Source organism: Agelaius phoeniceus, chromosome 9, assembly GCF_051311805.1.
Source record: "Agelaius phoeniceus isolate bAgePho1 chromosome 9, bAgePho1.hap1, whole genome shotgun sequence".
In the NCBI taxonomy this organism is placed as follows: domain Eukaryota; kingdom Metazoa; phylum Chordata; class Aves; order Passeriformes; family Icteridae; genus Agelaius; species Agelaius phoeniceus.
This window is the reverse complement of record NC_135273.1, coordinates 19,761,525-19,783,111: the sequence shown is the minus strand read 5'-3', so window position 1 is coordinate 19,783,111 and position 21,587 is coordinate 19,761,525. Positions and strand designations below refer to the sequence as shown.

The 21,587-nt window shown below is 45.3% G+C and overlaps 1 protein-coding gene and 1 pseudogene across 5 annotated transcripts in view; one reads left to right on the top strand and one right to left on the bottom strand.

Annotated features, from left to right (window-relative positions):
- Positions 1-11,499, top strand: part of LOC129123187 (uncharacterized) — a 31,135-nt gene extending 19,636 nt beyond the window's left edge. For 4 of the 5 annotated variants that reach the window (XM_054637444.2, XM_077183153.1, XM_077183152.1 and 1 more), the window contains exons 4-9: positions 936-1,122; positions 1,922-2,076; positions 3,349-3,375; positions 4,811-4,929; positions 8,724-8,848; positions 9,345-11,499. In XM_054637444.2, the coding sequence (XP_054493419.2) occupies positions 936-1,122; positions 1,922-2,076; positions 3,349-3,375; positions 4,811-4,929; positions 8,724-8,820 (585 nt within the window). In that variant the 3' untranslated portion in view covers positions 8,821-8,848; positions 9,345-11,499. The remainder of the gene's footprint in view (positions 1-935; positions 1,123-1,921; positions 2,077-3,348; positions 3,376-4,810; positions 4,930-8,723; positions 8,849-9,344) is intronic. The other variant, XM_077183150.1, reaches the window with a different exon arrangement.
- A 2,962-nt stretch (positions 11,500-14,461) lies between these two features.
- On the bottom strand, positions 14,462-19,606 carry LOC129123188 (zona pellucida sperm-binding protein 4-like; annotated as a pseudogene).
- Positions 19,607-21,587: the final 1,981 nt, after the last annotated feature.

The following is a 21,587-nucleotide window of genomic DNA, read 5'->3' as shown; positions in this document are numbered from 1 at the left end:
CGAGGATTGTAGATAACCAATGCTCGCAATGCTGTTCTTGAGAGGTGCACAGACATCACCATGGAAATGATGGCTTTGACCCTGGGACACAAAGGGAACACTGCTGCTTCACATCCTTTCTTTACAGGGAAATCTATAATACCATGGGCCAAAACCAGCATCTTTCATCAGATTTGCTAAGCATCTCCCAAAGGTATTGATAATGCAAAGTACCACACTGCTGTAACAACATATGCAGATGAGAAGTGACATTGAAACTGTCAGTTTCTTGGGGGTCTCTAGAGGTGCTAAACTGGTGTTGGCCTGTCCTGGTTCCAACACCAGTAAATAGTTTGGTTCCCTTTCTGCTTCAGCTCGATAAAGTTCTCCTTCCTTCCTACCCTACTAAACTCTTCTGCAACAGGGTTGTGCAAGGTAGAAAATCTCCCCTTCCTCACCCCACCAGCAACAGCAGAAGTACACTGACTGAAATACCACATACAGTCCATTTGGCTGATAACACACAAGAAAACTGTGGCATCCCATCAATAAAAATACAAGATATTGTTGTCTGTGCATGCTCCAAAACAAATAACATCTTAAAATATGAGTCATTGTTATAACTGATCTGTTTATTTACACTCATGCCTCAGCTGAGCAGCTCTCTGTTTAGAAACTCATATTCAATTCCTTCTGGGAAACAAACTGAAAAGATGCTGAGCATCAGGCAATTTAAGTTAAATGCTAATGAAGCCATGAAAGCTCTGTATTACTAACTACAGGCTGTTCAGCATTTTAGAGAATGAAATAATTTGTCTGGGTTCTGGTGGGTCCTAGGACAAGGATGGACATCCCTGGGCTGGAATGTTTACAATTCCTCTGTAGTGTCACACCACCCATTTACCTTGGGTTGTTGCAGTCTGAGAGCCTGCATACATTCTTTTTGTCTGGTACAGGAATACATTCTGCAGCATTGCTCCTGTGGAGCTGCCAGTATCTTCCTTAAGTCATATCAAGACATGAAAACAAATTTTGCTGGGAGGAGCAGACCTCACAGCCTTTTGGTTCAGACTGGAAACCCTTCTGATCTTTCCATCATCCCAGAAATAGGAGCGAACACCGAGAAGCTGAGCAGCTGCAATGGTGAGTTCAAATACCTCTAACATGCCCTCCCGTTTGCCACCACTTGGTCAAACAAGCTGATCAGCTGCTTTCTTTTCCAAGGAAAGACAGTTGGGAACCGAGCAAGGTTTTAGTAGAACTAAATCCTAGCTGAAATCCAAGAGAAGCAATTTAAAATGCTCTCTCTGTACCTAGGATTTTAACACTGGCTGCTTCATGTGTGTGAATTTGGGGTTTTTGCTTTGCAGCTCTGGCTGTAAAGATTAGGACAAGTGAATTATAAAATAGATCTTTTGGAAAATTAGCATGCCTGAATGGGACCATTAGTGGAGCCCCCCTCCACCCAGGCAAGGTAGGATTTGATCTAAGATGGAAAACCTTATGCCTGTTGTTAGTCTTCTACTCTCTCAAGTAGGCATGGAATACATTCCTGGAGGGTGACTTATGCTATAGACCAAGTGGAAATAAGCCCCAGCTGCAAAGCTTGGATCCAGAGACCAGCTTTTCCAGATGGCTGAGAAACACTGGGCTCAGCCTACTGATTATAAAGCCAGATGAAAAGTCTGTTAGTCTGTCACTAAATGAGCTTGATCAGTTTATTTCAAACCTTGGATTTCAGCTTTTTTCTAATACCTGGTGAAACATAGAACAACTTCATTGCAGGATTGAGTCAGAGCCTTTGGGATCACACGGGGTCTTATCCCATCTTTAAGTCCTTAGGGTTCTCATCCCATCTGAAGTCATAACTCGCTGCCAGCACTGCCCAGAGGCCATCCTAGCAGGACACTGCTAAGAAATAAGTCTTTGCATTTCATTGCAGGAAGTGAGAGATATCTGGAATCAGGAAAGAGCCAGCCGATGATGGGGCTCAGGAAGTCAGCAAACAATAAGAACAACAAGGAGAATGAGTTCAGAGAAGTTGGGAGTACGGCAGAGGGACAGGCTTTTCTGTCAAAGGACCCTGCAGTAAGAAAGGTGAGTGATAAGCTTGGAACCTAACTCTGAGTGGGACCTGTGGGAGAAGCAGAGAGAAGGCAGATCACAGTGAGGTGCCAGGACAGCAAGCCAACCGTGTCTGCTACCGAGTGGAACTGGGCCAGCGAGGGTTAGGGGGATCTGTGTCTCTCTACTCCCAACCTTAAATGAAGAAGGACTATGTCTATATGCCAAGAAAGGCACAAATGGATCACTGGTGCAGGGGAAAGGAGCACTGCAGACAGCAGCATGGGGTGCTCATGCAACCTCACCAACTCCAAATAACTTACTGTGTGGACTCAGTCATAGGTATCTCCACTACTGATGCTAGTGAGATTAAACCAAGTTTTCATTAACATTTATAAAAATTTTAGTGGATCAATCCTTAGCTGGTCACACTTATTACCAGACTGGCAGCATATCAATGTAATTAGCTCCAGTCCTCAAAGCATGTTCCAGGGAATGTGTTTCAGCAAATCTGTGTCACTGAAGTCCAAGGGAGTGAGGATGAATGCTTTCCTCTCCCTTTCTTTCCCATTGTTTGTGCCTCCCTCAGCACTTTCATGTTCCGGTGGGGTTCAGAAGTGCTGAAATGCCAGAGCAGAGACTCTAATCAGAGTATTCCCAGCCCTGCAAACAGGAAGAAGAAGGACTAGGTCTCTCACGGGAAAGACCTCATGAAATTTCCACCCTTAAGTTGCAAATGGGTCACAAACACTTCAGTGAACTTCAGAACCCAAATTAAGGCTGAGGCCTGAAAGGTGCTCCATGCTCTGCCTTGTGTCCAGCCAGCTTTCGGAGTATTTTAAGCATGTGGGAACTTCTGATGACTTCACAGGACCATAGAATCGAGATCCATGCTCTTTAACCTGAATCCTCATCCTCTCTTGTTACATCACACTTAGTATTGTCACTTAGTATTGGATTTTGTACCCTGAACATGAAAGGCCCCGTTTATTCCTACAGTGCAGGTATTGTAGGAATTCTGTACGGGGAATTCTGTACTGTATGGGAATTCTGTCTGTTACACTCATGCCCAGGCTACTAGGTACTGTACACATAAACTGGCAGTTTAAATACAAAAGAGAGGCGAGAGGTGGAAGGAGAAAGAAGGGATTATCACACATGGGGGACTGAGTCTAAAAAGGAATGAAGGACTCGACCAAGGCTATGAGTACATTCCATTGCAGAGCTGAGAACAGTCTGTTGCAAATGCTGTGAGTTGGTCTTGCTGTCCTGTTATTTATCAGCGTATTTCCCTTTTGTTTTTAGGCTCTGGACGTCAGCAAGAACATCTCGGTATGTACTGCCTTTGCAGAATATATTTAACTTGTGTCTACATTATCAGTGAGTATGCCCGTGTAGTGCACACCATTGTATGAACAAAAGAGGTTTACTCACCCCCAAAGTTTACTCTCATGGATGACAGGAACATCAGCTGCTCAGGCTTTCTGCAGTATCAGCAGTGCTTGCTTGTCCAAGACATCACCAGCACAACGAGGGACTAACTGCTGAGGCCTCAAAACCCTTCCACAGCACACATTAATCCTAGCAGTAAACACAGAGGTTTGCTATTTCCTTGAGTAAACAGTCTTGCTTACAGGCAATTAACTCAATAGCACTGAATCAGGTGTTGCATTTCTCAGCTGAGCCATGGCCTCATCTGAAGTTTTGAACTGAAAACTTTGCAGATTCCCAAGAAGAACTATTGCAATAGGCATTGCTGGGGCTGGTAAGTGTGGCTGGGCAGCTGCCAGGTTGTGCTCTCAAGGTGGCCACAACTCCTGTAGTGATGGCTCTGCTGGTGGCGCAGCAGCACCAGTACACAGTAAGGAGGAACCTCGGGACAGGGCAAAACAATGTCAGGAGCATGACAGTGATTTGGGAAATTCACTGAAATGGGAATAATTTCTCTCCGTTATGCTAGTTCTGAGACATGCTAATTTTTGTTCTGTTCCCCAGGTTTTCCAGTCATCACTTTAGGAAATTTAAAACAATATTGGAAAAAAGAAATTAAATTTTTGGATTCAGAGCTCCATTTAGTTCACGGGTCCAGATAAGCCCAGGCTGGAGAGACCAAACATTAGAGATGGCCACCTGAGACTCCCTGACCTCCTGATAATCTCTATTAGCATTTCAAATGTAAGGCCAATAGCTGTGGCTTGCTGAGTGACAGGGAAACAAAGGCTTGATCTCCTAATTCTTGTTCCACAAAAGCTACCACCTTAAAAAAGGCTGATACCAATGCACCTGGCCTAATAGAAAGGATAAGAGAGTCAAACTGCTTTTTTGGGTTTTGTTGTAAAGGCCCCCTGCATGCGAGTAGGTAGGAAACCAAACCAATCTTCTCCTTTAGCATAGCATAACAATAGGGTAAAACGTGCTCTTAAGCAGCTACTCAGCATTCATCAGTGAGGGCACCTCACTCTCTGAAATCCTAAATCAGAAAGAACGGCAGAGTCCTAGGCAGAGAAATGTTACCAAGCAAAATATGAAAAAGATGGTATTACTCAGAGTTCATCAATCCTGTCTCCTTGTCGTATACAGATACAGGCTGGCCACTGGGCATCATTGCAGTGTTAAAAATTCTTTTGTGGGCCCTGACCCCTATCTGTCTGAAATAAAGAAATTTCCTTTTTCCCACCACCCTAGAATACCCCAGTGAATCATGTGTTTGAAGTCTGCCAGCAACTTGCCTCTGGTCTTTTAAGTTGTGGTTTCTTTTTGCTCCCAGGGTGAGAGCCATGCTTGGAGGAGAATGAGAGATCTTATGAGGAAGACAAGGTTGACAAACCAGAACAAGCTGGGGCTGTCTTCTGCTGCTCTGAAGAGATCCTGCCCACAGTTGTATAGGTGAGAGGATGCTGTGGGAGATTTTCACTTAGTGTTGGGAGGAGGTGGTAGAAGCTTTAGCTCTGGTTGTTGCTGTCTGGAGAAGACCACTCCTTACCTTATTTCCATTGCATATGCTGGTCCTGGCTAGCAGTAGTGTTTGCTTCCTTAGTGCCCAGATGCTCCAGGATCCCAACTGGATGTTATCCATGTAAAAATCATGGAAACATTAGGGTCACTAAAATAAGGCGCTTCTCCCCAGCAGGGCAAGGGGATGATGACAATTAGCCAGAGCTGTCTATAGCCTAGTTATTTGTCTTTCTTCTCCCTCCTAAGCATTGCAGTCAGCACTAATGTTCTCTTTTGTCCACTTTCCCACCTTTCCTCCAGTGGGACAGACCATATTGTACCTGATGTGTGTTGGGATGGGACAGTCAGGATCAGCTGGATGGTTTTGTCAGAGGAAGAAGAGATGAAGTTTGCTGAGTGTGTGCTTATGGGTGGGACCGTTTGTTGCTGCAGATGAATATTTGGGTCAAGTATGAGGTCTTATTTCGATTAAGGGATCCATGCTCCTCCCTTGGGCAACTTTGTCTAGCAGGTTGGTTGTAGCCTGGCCTCTGAACTATACTGTGTTGTGCACATCCATCTGACAGTTCTGCTTGCACAGATATTCCCTGTGCACTTGCCAAGTCCTCCCAGCTAGTCTGGTGAATTTGGAGTGTTTGTGCATGTAATCAGGTAACAGGAAGAGCCTGGGTATCTTAGTCACCAAAGCAGGAGCATTACATGGAGCTGTGCACCTCCCTGTATGTTTTTTCAGCTGAGGTCTCAGTAACCTCCAGCGGAACAGCTCAAATGTGCTTAAGTCCTACTCCAGATTTAGAGGGGGTGATGGTGGGGAAACAGCAGTTGTTTAAGCACTCAGGAATGTCCTATTGTTCCCCTCAAGACAGCCTGTACAAACCTTACAAAATGCATAAGGGAACTGGGAATCTTATAATTACAGCTGGAAAAAAATCCTCTGTAATACATGGAGTGATTTTTCCAGCTGGGAAAAGGTTGGTTGGGGCCCAAGCACATGTAACAGGAGAGCTTCCTCCTATTGTTTGGGAAACTGAAAGAAACACAAAGCAGAGAGAGATCAAACAGTTCCATCTAAAATAGATGGTGAACCAGCTGGGGAAAAAATACCAACTCCTGTGAACCTTCCTGCTAAGCCTGAATAGAACCAGCACTTTCATTTCAGTTTCAGAAAAGTTCTGTCTCTGTAACTTTCTGCTTGCCCCATCTCCACAGCACAGAGGACAGCGCCAGCAGTCCCTGCATAAGAATTGAAGGCTAGGTCCTCAGCTGCCTAAATTAATGTATTTCCAATGAAGGGTCAGCCCAACAGCTCCTGACAGAAATTCTAGCTCCCTAGAAATTAGTCTCCTAGAATGGACAACTACTGCTATCATGGAAATGCTGTACAATGAGATGCCAAATGAACAGGTTTTTTGCCTGGCTGTATCCAGGCATTTTCAGAGCTCTTATACACTGCTTTTTGCAGGTTGTTTTCAGTAGCTGATGAATGGCCTTTTCTTCTATGTTCTCCTCCCGTATATCTACATAAAACCCTTGCCTCTACTCGTGCCCCTTATCTCCCTCCATTCCCTTTTCTCCTTCATTCTAGCTCTTATTCCCCACCCCATCTGTATTTGGTCTTGCTCTTTTTACCCCAAACCTAGCAATAGCAGTGTACAAACCCTGTCCTTTTCACTGGTGTGTGGAAAAGCTGGGCACCTTGTTCATGTGGCAGTTTGGATATGCAGTTGCCCTCAGGCTCCTATGAAGTAAAAAGTTAGGCTTAGTGGATCAATGACAGACCAGCAAATGCTGCTGAACAGTAAGAGGGACCCTTCCTGCAGCAGTACCAGAATGGTAAAGCAATAAAGTCTCACTCATCTGCAAATCTTGACAAAGCAAACCTTGAAGCCCTGATACTCTCAGCATTTAAAGCCACGGTTACAAATTATGAAACAGATTTGTCCTGGCTCCTGGTCCTGTTTGTACATGCAGACATAAGGAGTTGGCTGGCTTTTGCTTACCTGGGCTTTTTTGGGCTCCAGGTCTTGCACTGGAACAGGCTGGAGCCTGGTGCCCTGTATTAACATACAGCTCTGAAGGAGCCAGAGATTTGTTGCTTTTGACACCCAGTCCCACTTGAGTCATTTGGGCAATTAGAGAAAGTCTCTTTGTTTTTGTTGTTGTAACTAGGTCAAAACAAATCCCCTTTCATGCTCCTACTCTGTGTATGATGAATGATCTGCTGCAGGGTGGTTGTTTTGTTTTTCTTTTCTGTCTCTCTTTTTTTCTTTTTTTTAACATCCACAAAATAATTCTCATAGCAGAGAGAACTTGGTTCTTTAAATGGGAGAGAGGGGGAGGCCTGCCAAGGTAAACATACTGGCACAAGACTCAGTGGTTTGCCATACATTGTTTTAAACAGGCTCAGGTTTTCATTTCATTTTCTTTTTCTTGCTAATACATTTGCTCCTGCAAAGCAAGATATATTCTGTTCAAAGGACCAGAACAGACTGATGACTGACTTCATTATGGTGTTGTGAACTTAAGCAGCACATGGTCCTCCACTTTCCAGGGCAGGATCTAATGTAGGCAATCCGCTCCTGACATTCCAGTGCAGATATACCCACCTGGGTATCTATGGGAGCTTTAATGCAGATGCATGGGCATGAGCTAACCTCAAATACAGTATTTTTCATGGTAAAGATGATAGTTTCAGTTTGAAGCCACCAAAAGCTTACTGCTGTATGATGCCTACTTTGTGGTTAGTGTGAAGTAAGCTAGCAAGGACAGTGCAGTTCTAACATTACAAAACCCCATCTTCAATATTGTGTGGTAAAGGTTGAAAAGGGCACAAGAACCTCAGACTCAGATCTGAATGACGCTCTTCACATGGAAGATTATTACTAAGGTATACCAAAGAATTAAAGAACATCAAAGCAGAAGATTGACTGGTCTATTGTAAAAGAGCTAGGAGCAGAACAAAACATAAACATTTACAGCATTTAGGAAAAACCCCAATACAGTAGTTCACAAAATAATGAGTCTGTACCACGTTAGTCAGGACTTTGAGTTGAAAATTTTTCAAATTGAAGATTTGAAGTAAATATCTATTAGCTATTTATTTTCTGTAAATAACTTTCAAATATTGCTTTAAAAAACCCAAAAAACAAATGACAGTTTTGTTTTTTTTTTCTTAAACAGAACCTATTTTAAAGATGTGTCTAGAAAGTGTTTCAAAAGGTTTGTCTGTCATAAGTCCTGGAGGCCTGAGCTAACTAAGTCATTTCAACCAAACAGGATGTATTCTACTCATTTCAATCATATGTAATAAATAACATACAAAAAATTAAGCTGGAGACAGTCCACAGTAGCTAGCTTAGTATTGCTCTTCAAAACACTTCATTTCCTTACTATTTTAGGCCAGAAATTTTAACTTCTGTATGATGTTCAGCCACAAGTCTATCCCCTGTCTTCCAGCTAGGCAGAAAATACTGGTTGCTCTGAACAAAATAATGTTTGTGTCCATCCATTACAATGTGGCTCCTTGCCAAGTGCTGCATCTTGTGGCTCTTTTTTTGGATGCTGCCACAAATATTTAGACAGCATCTGTTATGGAATTTCACACTGGAGAGGGGGAAGCTGCATTGGGTACAGCTTAGATACATATGCACAGCATATTAATGTTAAGAACACAGCCATGCATTCTGGCCACTGTCAACTTGACTTGTATTTTTCCATTTGTTAAGGCCAGATATTATATCTTCAGACCGGAGGAAAACTGAGAGGAACTCCATGATTCTTCTGGGACAAAATACAAAGAATGAAAACTTATGGCCTTTCTGATGACCTGAGTCAAATGGAGCAAGGTGAAGTAAGTAAAGCAGCATGTGTTTCTTTGTGGGTTGGGGCTTTTCCCCTCTTCTCGGCACAAAAAGGAGGCAGTCCTGTCCCTTCATCCAGACACACTCCAGCTTGCAAGGACAGACATAGGTCCAATTTTTGAAGTTCAAATGATGCAGATTGATGTCTACTGAGAACTAGTTCATATATCTTCATTTTAATAGTCCCCCAGCTTTTGGTTTGTATATTTTTTAACCCACAATTTAAAGGCAACTATAGTCATACAGGCTACATCACACAGCCTTTTTACAAAACATAAAAGGCACTATATTCATTTATCTGCAGTCAGTCAAATGACTTCCAAATAATAAGCCAACAAGATGTCTTGGGAAAGAGACGATCTGTCCCTAATAAAGACTAAAAGAAAACCAGCCTCAGCTTCATCTTCTACCTTACCAACTCAGCCCACAGGCTAAATACAGAGAAACTCTCTCTAATCTGACATTCACTGCACGTTTCTGTTTCAGAAAGTCAAGGCGAGAACACCAAAGGACACAAAATCAAGAATCCCGGGGTTACTCTGTGCAATCTACATCCTACAATTGTCAACAGAGCAACTCTGAATTGAGTGTTGGAAGGGAAAGAGGGAAGGGGGATGTTGAGAAGGGTCTGTGGGCAGATACATGCTCAACTACATATGGCTTCGCTCCTAAATCTGAAGTGTACTTTAAAAAGTCAAGCCACAGATGAAAATTGCTGTTAGCATCTTGGCAACACAAGCAACAGGGACTTTTAAGATTTGGAAATTCTTCCTCTTCTCTGGGTTGGGAACAGAATTACCTGAAACACCAAAGCTTTAAAACTATCATTACTTTCTGGGACTTCTCCAGCTGAAATAAACATTAGCTTTATGGGACATACCATCATCTGGAGGAGTGCCAGAGACTCATTGCCCAGAGCAGAAGTGGCTGTTGAAAGGACAGCCTCCTCCCTCTGGGAACTTGAGTTGCAGTCTCTGTCCCCAGCACAGTTCCTCCCTTCAGAGCAGCCTATAGCCAGCTGTGCCATTTCACTGGAATCCAACAGGAAAACAATGAATGTAAAGCTGAGGTCATTCCTGAATCCACTACTAGCTTCCTGTCCTGTGGGCCTGCTCCTTCTGCAGGGGTCCCTGGACTCTGGTGCTGCCTGGCACAGAAGCTGGCATAGTACACACTCATTGTAAAGACCAGAGTAAGCAGCACTGCAGGAATTAGCCTTTCAAGAGACTGGATGAGCATCCAGGGCAGCCTCTGCCCCAGCCATTGTGTAATCAATCTCTTTCTCTTTTTTTGATTGGGGACAGGACACCAGGCTTGAATTCCTACGTTTAAGTCCCATTGAAGTGCTCTGTTTGTGCAGGTGGGGGCCTGAGGCTGTAGGTGGAGTCAGTCAGCTGGCTCTGCCTGCTCTCTCTCTCTCTCTACTGGCAAAAGTTGAGGAGAGCAAGGCTACAAGGGAAAGAAATTCAAATACATCCTTTATAAACTGGTGCTCTTTTGGGATACACTAACAACTGAAACACCATGACTGTGTGTGGTGGCTGCCTACATGTCCACTGCTTCCTGACTCAAGGAACAGGCAGTGCACGCTTCTGAATGTCCCATGGTTGCAGAGGTCTCTGCACACTTAGCTCTTATTAGTACTAGCAAAGTAATTAATACACATGGGGTAAAGATTTAAGTAAACTAACATTGCCTCTTGATAAAGGATTGTTCTACCCCATAAATTATAATATAATTACAAAACAAGCAATTGCTGATTAAAAATCCCTCCCCAACCCAAACTTGCCTGAGAACCAAGATTTGACAAGTTGGCAGGAATGATCAGCTTCAGCAGGCTTAGTCTTTCCATAACAGATGCTTCTCCCTTGCTCATCCACATCAGCTGGAACCATTGAAGTCCTCCAAACCAGAACAGGATCTTTTCTGGGATTCAGAGCATCTCAGCCATGCCATTCCAGGGCCAGTATAGTTTGCAGGGATGAGTGAGGGCAGGGTTCAAGTAGCCAGAAGGATTGCCACTGTTGTTACTTAGCATCTCAATAAAACCCCACAAACACAATGACCAAACCCCACAGCCCAAACCCAAATACCCATTAAAAAGAAAAAAAAGGCTGTGCTGACTCAAGGTTGGCACCCTAAAGTAGGTGCTGTGTTTAATGTTTCAGCTGTAGCTGCTGCTGCAGGACTTGGTTATTCACTGTATATCTTGCTAGCTTCATCCAAAGCTAGAAGGATTTATGACTTGATTATTCTGTGAATATTCTGTATATATCTCCATAAATACAGGGGACAAAAATCCTTCATTAACTTACAACCTCCATTAGCTCTCCAGCTTTTTTACAGTGACTGTACAGAATGTGAATCAGTGCAAACTGAATTTAAAGTCTTTTAAGACATAGCATCGTGAGCTGGTATTTTCTACAACCCTCTCTATTCATGGTATAAGTTTGTTGGGTGTTTTTTTTTTAACTAAGATAAACTAGCACTCTTCTTTATTATAGCATTATGTTAAATATGTTCTTGTATTTTTCAGAAATAAATGTATTTATAATGTGTAACATACTGTATAGCTCTCCACCCCAGGATCCATTGTAATCCAAGCATAAGAAGTTTAATAAAAGTATCACTATTATGGTAATTGTTTTCAGATATTTTATTAATGAACACCTGGCTTGTAGTATAGCAACTGCCACACCTTTAGGGTATCAGGTGAGCATAGCTAGTCAAGAAAGGAATTGTTACCTCCAAGCTTTTAAAGGCTGTCTTTAGCTTTGGCAAAGAAGCAAGTTTGCTCTTTGGAAGCAGGTGCTGTTCTCAAAGATCTAGAGGGTGAGGAGAGGCTTTTGAAAGTTCAGGTATCACAAAACACATACGTTAATTTTGAGCAGCCTTGTATTAGGTGATGTTGCTGGACTTTGCTTCCACAGACAGGCAGCACAGGCAGCACACACAGCACTTCCAAGAAGAATCAGTGAAGGCACTGGGACAAAGTGTGCTGCTGCTCAGCACTGAAAATCTGGATTTGGTAGCAGCACTGCACAACAGCCTCAAATGACAGATCCTAGCTGGCCTCCTGGCTGCTTTTCCTCAGCCTTGATTCCCAGCCAGCAGCAGCCTCCTGGACAGAGCAGCTTCCTTTCCCCTGGCAGGTGTCTAAGGCACTGTGTACAGCACACCCCAACAGCTTTAACTGAACTATATAACCAGGTGATACATAGTGAAGCTAAAGAAGGTGTGGCACGAGAATTTACACACAGATATTCAAAAGAAAGTAATGGTGAAAAGTCAGTGAAACTCAACTAAAAAGAGGCCTAGAAAACAAGTTAGACAGAAGTGCATCTGTGGAGGTAGAAGGGAAATAATACACTTTTGCAGAAGTAAATAACAGCAGCCATGAGAGCCACTAACACCCCAGTGGCATTGGAGAACAGGCAGTGAACACAGGGCCAGTGCAACAGAGGAGGAAATCTCTGGGTTGTCTTTCACCCTATACCAGTGCTTCAGAAGAGCAACTCCCATCTCACTGCTGCTCAGAGCCTTCTTGCCAGCTGAGGACCAAGTAGCAAGCCTTAAACACAGAAGACTCCCCAGAGTGGATAAGGAAATTAAGTTTATTCCTTTGCTCACCCACCTCCACTTAGCACTGCACATACCCTACACTAAGAATCATACCAGCCTCCTACACACAGCTCTGCACCAAAAGGCACAGTGCCTGCAGGGGACTCTCTGCAATTCCCACAGGACACACACCCAGAGCTCCCTGCCACTTTGGGATGGTTCAGTAACCCAACAGACAGCAGCAGAGGTTTGACTCTCACAGCCCCTTCAGCATCCCCACAGTCATCTGAGCTCTCTTAGCAATTATTTCTGTTTCCCTTACTGGGGCAAAGGAAAGTTCCAGTAGCAAACAGGAGGTGTTTAGGTCTTGGCTTACACGCACACAGTTAAGACCAGTGCCAGAGCACCCTGCCTGGTGCACTGAGAAGGTGTGGTTTATATTACTCCTCTAACTGCCCAGTTAAATAACATTACAGACTGCTACTAAAGACTTGTCATGAGGCACATTATGAGCTGACACTCAGCTTTTCCAGACAGAGCTCCACCTGTACCGAGGTCATTTAGTTGCCAGAAGCCTGCTCCAAAGTAAGAGGCTGTTTGACCTGTCTTCAGATGACGGTTTTTTCCTGCGGCGATCTCCTTCTCCTTCCCACCGTACAACTCGGAACAGTCTTTTCATCTGGTTAGATTTTGAAAGCACACAAGACAAAGATCACTGGTTATCCTGACAGTAGCAGGGAAAAGCATTCCTACTAGAAAAATAAAAACATAAAATTACTCCTGAAGTTTCTTGGAATAGGAAAGGAATCCCACCACTCATTAACACGCTCCAATCACACACGATCAACAGAACCTAATTAAAAAGAACAACATCTACTGCCTCAAGCAAGTTACTGATCAGTTCTTTTCTTCCACGTATAAGTGCTAATCCTCCCTTTTAAAGGCCCCAAAGCAATACAATTAAGGCTTCTCTCCTGCCTTTAACAGGAAGAATTTCTAATTAAGCCTTAGAGGAAAAAAGGGAAAAGTATTTTTCCTTCCCCTCAAGGACTACCCCATCAGCTATAAGCAGATATCAGTGTAAGTGCAAGCACCAGAGCTGCCCCAGGCTGGGCAGGAAGGAGGAGGTGGAGCCCCGTTTCCCCTCTACTGCCTGGAGAGCTCTGCTGTACTGTTTTCAGCCAGGACTTCAGAAAGCCAAGAGGGATGCTGCCCAGCTGCTGAGACTGACAACACCACACTGAACCACCCCTGATGCTCAAAAAGGCAAGGTTTTTTTCTCATCTAAAAGAATCAAGTTAAAAATTAAGAAAAGCACTAGTATGCTAACAGCGATGTCAAATTAGCCTTGATCCAAGACCATTGAAGACTCCTAACTGCCTGTTGTCACATCAAAGCTTAAGAATAGCTCTAAGTAGATTTTTTTTCTCCCTGAATTTCAGACCACCTAGGCCCTTTTATTTTTTTTCCAGTTGATATGAAGTTTCCATGTTCTCATTCACCAGAAAAATGCCACCTACCCTTTTCTGTTTCTAGGGCAAGAAAGGCAAATTCATGCACAGCATCATTAGCAAGACCCATTTGTGTAGTGCTTTGGCATTCTTGCTTTCCAGTCCTGCCACATGAGCACAGCCCTACCTTACCTAGTGACTTAGGGACAAGTTGGCAAGTCCCAGCTCCTCAGCAGAGTCAAAATAACTGTTCTGCATCTCCAGAGAAGCAGCTGCAGGATCTGCATTGGGTGAGCTTTGGTGTACTTCTGCTCAGTGTTGGAATGGAGCCTAGGTCACTACTTTTAAAAGCCACTATATTCATTAACAGAAATGCCAACATCACCCAGCAGCAATCCTGCCTCAGTCTGCAGCCCAGGCCTTGACAAGGTCTCCAGTTTGTCTATGGCAGACAAGTAACAGCAAACGCAGAAGAATTCCAGAGTGAGATGAATTCAGAGCATTTGGAAAGCTTGCACAGCCACTGGAGTAGTTTTTGCCTTGCAAATAAATTCTTACAGCTAGGGTCTCCAGGGGAAGAGGTCCCACCAAACTGGTTTGACAGTCACTTTATTGTAATCCATTGATTTCATGCATGGCTGACACCTTCCTTTGCCACAGCACAGAAACCACAAGCACCACACACAGAGATGTCCCAGTTGCCACAGCAGCAAATCCCAGAGCAGCATGCACAGCCGCTCCTGTGGGGAGAGACACCCCAATGAATGCTCCCAGGGAGGCACAGGGATGCCTGAGGGGCTCAGCCTTTCTGCAGAAAAGCCTTAGACCAGGCCCCTTCTCCTGCTCTGCTGCCACACTTACCAAGGCCATCCTTGGCTGCGTCCTGTCTTAGCTCATGCTGGAGGAAAATCACAGGGCCTTTGCTGGAGACATGGGAAGGACCTTCCTGAAAAGGAGGCTCAGCACTCCTTTTACCCCCTACAGAGCAACATGAAGGTTGTAGGTAAGAAGAGGTAGAGACCTGAAGGTCAGCAAATTTTGTTCAAGTCAGCTTCCCAACACACGGAAAGTGCTGAAGGCACAGTTTCCATGTGAGCCCACATAGAGCTAAGAGCCCATGAAGACCTCTGTCTTTTTGGCATAAGAAGAGCCCTTAGTCAGTGGAAAGGAGCAGGAAATGCTTTTCTCAAGCTGTCCATGCCTTAAGGGAATTACTCCATGGGCTACATGACTCCTCCTCCCCAGCTGGGAGACTAGGCCCTTGCTGCCCCTTGGCTAGGGAGCAGAAGGCCAGGACACTTACTGACTCTGGAAGGACAAGAGGGGATGCGGGACTCCTTTACAGACTGGTGGCACATGGAAGCACTGCAGTGCAGGTACACCTAGAGAGAAATGGAACACAGCCTGAAATCCCTCAGGCACTGTCTGGGGCCTGGTGATATCCTAGTGTGCTGCACTGACCCCAGCCAGCAGCTAAGCGCCCACACAGCTGCTTACTCCCCCTACTCTGCCCCAGCAGGGCAGAAAAAGAATAGGAAGAGCAAAAGCAAGAAAACCTGTAGCTGGAGAGAAAAGACAGTTAAAGAAGTGAAGGAGAGGAGTAGAGGGAAGAAAAGACCTAAAGCACAAGTGATGTAAAAGCAAGTCACCTACCCTGCTCCTACAGGCAGGTCAGTGCCCAGGCAGTTGGGGCATCAGCTATACTGGAAGATGAAATCCCCCAAAGTTTACACTGCTGAGCATAAAATCATGCAGCATGGAATAGTCCTTTGGCCACTTTGAGTCAGCTCTGCTGCCTCCCAGGTTCTAGCCTGTCCCATGCCTACTCACTTGGGGTTGAGAGACAGCAGAATGAAGAGAAGGTCTTGGTGTTCTGCAAGTGCCATTCAGCAGTCAGCAAGAACATCTGCTTTCAACACTGTTTTAGGGACAAATTCAAAGCCACAGCACCATATGGGCTGCTAAGAGGAGAGGTAGCTCCATACCATGGGCCGGGTCCTTAAGGGGGAAAGCAGAAAGGTCTGTTCGGCTTGTTTAACACCCGGCCTGTAGCCTTGGAGCCCTCTGCTGTCCGCTCCAAGGCAGCTTTGAAACCTTTACACCATACACTTTCAAGCTCGGGCCAATCCGGCATTACAGCACTTCTCCCTGACACCTGCAATACTGCTGCCCGGGCACCACTTCACTGGGAACCTTGTTAAGTACAGCTGAGACCAATTTTGGGTATTAGTCGATCCCAGGAGAGCTGAGCAAACAGTACATGGCAGGGTGAATTTCATGTGACTTAACTGGAGGGGCTCAATGAGATTCAGAGCCCAGATGCTTCAAAATGTACTCAAAGTTTATTTCCAAGTCATTTTGAGCAAGAAATGCAGTTTAGAGAATATTGATTAGTGTAGCTAGAGCACACACCCTAAGCTAATTCACCAGACAAACTAGCACTTGCTTAGGTACACTACTATCCTTCTAGTAGTCACATTTTCTGTCACACTCCAAAAGTGATGTCTCTTAACTCTATCACATTCACTTCAGGGAATGAGGTTTTTGGCATTAACTTCTCCCCTTCTATTTCAGCAGGGGATCTTCCTAGTCTTTGCCCTATTCCCCCACGGAGGCCAAGAGACTCATAGTCATGAAGTGGTTCTTATTGTTCACACATTTTACTTCAGTAAGAAACTAGGCAGGCAGGACAGGATCTTACCAGCCCAGTTTCTCATGGGAAGTGGAGTCCACAAAGGTGAATGTGTAGACAGTGAAACGCTGGTAATGAGAGGGCAATAGTAGTCCTGAGGTGAAACTTGGAGGCATCAGCTGTGTCTGATAGTTGTCGCCTGCATTAGGGGCACCTGAGGAGGAAAGGTAAGCAGTGAAAAAGAGCAAGTTATTCCATCGACCCAAAGTTTTTACAAGTCACTTACCCATCCACCAAAATTAGCCACTGCTGCTGTTGCTGGGGGTTGGTGCTTGGTGTGGCCCAGCAGTGGTGCAGAACTAAAATCAGGTCTGGGTCTGTCCTCTGAAGGATCTTGACCTCTGCATAAACAGGATCTCTCAGAGTCTTCACAACAGGATAGTCACTGTCAATATAGTAGGAAGTATAGCTTCCATCTGAGACAGAAGAAACCCAAGAGCCATTTAAGAGCAGCAAGAAGCAGGAATAGGCATCCTTTAGAGCCATATCAGTAAGTTCCCACCATGGCAGGGAAGCAATGCTGGGTTAACCCATCAATACTCCACTGTTACACATCAGAGACCAGAGCCCTGCTCTGAGAGCCTTGAGCAGGTCCTGCAAACCTCTCCTACCTGAGGCAACATGCAGCTCCAAAGACAGAGGACCTGGCTGGGACACAGCAGGGAGTGGTGGCAATGTGAAGACCTGAACACTCAAGGGAATGGAGCTCCCACTGATGGAATAAGTACATCAGACATGTAACCTGGTGGGAAAGGAAAGCTCCAAATCAGGCAAATAAGAAAAGCCACTCTGCTATCCCCTTTCTCCAATATAGCAACCTATCATCTGCTTTAATTACTTATATCCCCTTCTGTCACTTCCTTTTAACAAATACTTGAAATTCTCTTTAGTGTTTAGATTTGAGAATCTGCAGATTGTCACTGATCAATTCCAGCTTCATTCCTACTAATTAGAGATACACTGGTCTTTAACCTACTCCAGGGCCCTCGTGTGAAATCAGAGGTTGTGACGAGCAGGAATTTCTCTAGTGACATTGAACACAGGGACACCCAGCAATATCAGCCCCAGGGTAATACCTGAAAATGCTATCCCTAGTGGCAGAGCCAAGGCTCCCAGTGTTCACATCCCTGCTTGCCACCAACTCATTCTCATATATGGCCTGGTCTGCATTCATCTGGAATGACAGATAGGCACCATCACTGTGGTAAAGTCAGGCTGGATCAGTATGAGGCTGGAGAACAGCATTTGGCCTGTGGAAGTCTGTAGGATGTCCATTGAGCAGCCAAAGCCATGGCAGGCTGTTCCAGCTCTTCCAGCCTAGCAACAGCTGCAGCTCTTACCTGAAAAGTAGTGCCACAGGCAGAGAGTGGAAACTGGCCTTGTTTGTTAGGACAGGGACACAGCCAGTACTGTGTCCACTGGCCAGTTGCACTGAGTCCAGGGCAACAGGTGGCAGGGTGACAGCTCGAGAAACAGCAATGGAAAACTGGCCATCTGGTGTGCAATGAGCTGTCACTGGAGAAAAAGAATCAGTCTTGAGCTTGGAGATAAGAGAGATGGGAAGGATGCTCTAACATCACAACCAAGACAAGACCAGCAAGTCCTGCAAGATGTCCTGCCTTTAACCCACAAAACAAGTGCTAAGTATGGCAAGACAAGTGCAGCCAGTTCCAACAACAACACCGATGCTGGGCATAAAACCAGGTGTGTTGCAATAGAGTGGAAAATGCTGGACACTTGACTGGGACGTGATATTCTTGGCAGCCAAAAACATAGCCCTGAGCCACCTGCAGGAGTGGTACACATCAAGTGCTGGCTTGCCCTGCCAGTAAAATGAGAAATCCTGTTTTGAAGCGGCTCAGGAGGGAGGGAGAACAGGTGCTCAGGCTTACCTGTGTTACCAAAGTAGCAAGGTTTCACCCTGTCTCTGGGGTCATAGCAGCAGCCTCGTGCTTCACAGTGTCCCTGGCTGATGGGCAGGGCACACGGCAGCCAGCCTGGCTGGGAACGGCCAGACAGACACTGCTGCTTGGAGCATCCAGGGCTGGAAAAAACAGCAAGTCTTTGCAGATAAAGCACAAGAGCAGGGGGATAAAGACATGAAGGACACTGGTTGAAGGAGTACTGGTGATTCTGCATACAAATCAAGGGAAGTGAGAGTTAGGTGAGGGTCAGACACATGGCCTGGATCTGGCATGGAAGCCTGCTCAGGAGGGACCCGCATTTCCATGGAGCAGAGACTCCCCCTGAGGCCATGTATAGGAAACTGGACCTACATTGGATCTGTCAAGATAAAGCTTTCTAGATGGACTCATGGTAATTAAGGAAATCATTGTACGTAGTCTCCAGTTAATTCACTGAACTTGCTGAACTCATGTAGCCAGAATATGGCTGGGAGACACCATGTACATATTCACCTGCTGACCCTGCAGAAAGGCACAAGTCCTTAGCAATTTGGTGGCCCCTATGTCCAAACCTTTTTTCGTGGACATTTCTGCACAGCAAAGATATGGCTAAAAATGCCTCTTGATATTGCCTCACCCCATGTAGTCAGCACAAATGAAACATTCCCTTCCCAGCCTGGTGGTAAGGTGAGGTGTAAGCATTTCTGGCCACAAGTCAGCAGGGTAGGATCAGAAAAAACACTGATAGGAGCCCCCAGAACCAAAACCAGGGGGCCAAGAAACACCCAGAAGAGCATAGCTCCTGATGCAGCCCAAGACCACCCTACAACACCCATCCTGCTCTCTTGCTAGGCTCTTAGCCTAGTCCTTTTAAATTGTGAAGCCAGCTGGGACCAGAAATCCCTGAAGTGCCCAGGTGGACCCAGCCCAGCAGTTTAACACCTTCCATTGCCCTCACCTGAACTCAGCGGAGTCTGCTGGCGCTCTTTGAAGAAAATCAAAGGGCAAGAGTTGAACTAATGTTAAGAGACGGGTCTGTATTCATACTGTAGAGCCCCAGGAGTGTCTTCAAAACTTCTTTCCTACCCTGAGTTCTTCCCACAGCTGGGACACGTAGGAAATCTGGTTGCTTCTCCCCATGCGCCCTATTGCTGCTCTAATTGCTCAATACATGGCGTGAGTGCAAGAAACAATGACAATGCTCTATTATTCTTTTAAAGATTATATGGGTTCAAATGCCAGACACAGGGTGCTGACACAAAAGCACAGAAAGAGCCCTCCACATAAAATCTGTGAGAAATCATCTAGCTCAGAAGGCCTTGCACACCTAAACAGTGGTGATTCCCCATAAACACTCTTGGCTGTGGACTTACAGCCCTGTTTGCAGTGTGTTTGTGTGGGGATAGTTGCAGGACTGGTTCAGACCTGGCTGCTAAGTGGCAGGATGCTCTCTGGGATCCCTACCCCTAAAAAGTGGCAGGTGGGCCCCTGCGCTGGGCTTGAAACACAGGCAAGGGGAGCTTCTGTGATCCCAGAGAAAACTCTGCTTGCCAGCAACCATTGCCTGCCTGTAAGTGCAAGGTGTCTTGGAGGGTGTCCTCCCCAGCCACACATCAGGCAGCAAATGCCTCATAGTCCATCTTTCCATGCATGTTTCTGCATTCATGCCATGGAACTGTGAATGTCTTTACACTTCTGCCATTTAGCAGATCCTCCAGCTCCTGGATGTCTGCACAGCACTGTACAGCATCAGTACCCTGGCCCCAGCCAGCCCTCATCACAGGCATGGTGGGTGGGCAGCAGCTGAGTCTGAGGGAGGCATTTCTTTTGCCCTTCCACCTCAGCCCACAGCCCATCTTTGCTGCACAGCTGTGCAAGATGCCATGATCCCAGCTGGTCAAGAGGGTCACTGTGCCTACCTCTGCTAATTTCTTGCACCAACCAGGATGGCTGCTCCACAAAATGTAAGACCTTGTCAGCAGCTGTGCACAACAGGAGAGAGAGCCAATGGATCTTGGCAGACTGCCTGTGTAGCTGAGGCTTGAGCAGCCCTCATGAACCAAGTGTGCTCCCCACAGTGCCTGCCAGGGCACCAGGCAGCAACAGAGGAGAGACACCAGGGAAAGCATTTGGACTTTGGCAGGGAGGGAGGCTTCATCTCTTTAGAAGCTGAGCACTGTGTATGCCCCAATCACATCATCACTGAATGACAGCCAAATGCTTCTTTTGGCTGCATTACCGGCTGATAACTGGGTAAAAATCAGTAAAGTACTTTGGAGCTATAAGGAAGTACTTTTATTATACTTTAACCCATCAATACTTCTGATAATAAAAAAAAAATGTTTACATGGACTTGAAGAATAATTCTACATGAAAGAACCCCAGAAGTGCTGTAGATTTGCCAAGGAGTACCTGTGCTGAGAACAGTTTCTGGTAACTGTCCTTTCCTAGTTCCTACACAGACACCAAATAGCTGTGTTTGATCCTGTAGGGATGGGAGGCTCTTCAGATAAGCCTGAAATTCAGGGAAATTAAATGCTTTGTTTGAAAGAAGTTGTTATGGAAAATGGAAAGTGGAAAGCAGCCTAGCTGAAATGAAACAAGCAGGTCTCTCTTCCTCAGAAATCTTCTCCTCACCCATTTGATCATTCTCATTCATTCCAGTGACCCAGTTGTAAGCACCAGTTTAGACAGCAGCCAAGACCACTACAGACAGGAAGGACATGCAGAGGATGAAAGTAGGTGAAGAAAACCTCTCTGTGGACCATTAGTCTGATCAATGAGTGCCATGGGCAAAAGGGAACTTTGTAGACAAGGTGGTAAGGTCATGAACACTGCTAGCTGGCAGCTACCTCATGTCAAAATGCAAACTCTCATGAACTTTACATTCATTAGATGAAAGTCCATGAACCTATATGAACTTCCATCAGCTACCTTGGCAGCATCTGAGCTGATGCAGGAATTCTGCCCAGCAGACCAGCAACTAGCCAAAAGTTGTTGGCAATTTGGTTTTTCCACCAAAGCATTGAGTATGGCTCTCGAAGAAGTAAAATATGATTTAAAATTAACAACTAGAAAATTATTGCACCCATTCAAGAGAACAAGGATGACTTAGAACTCC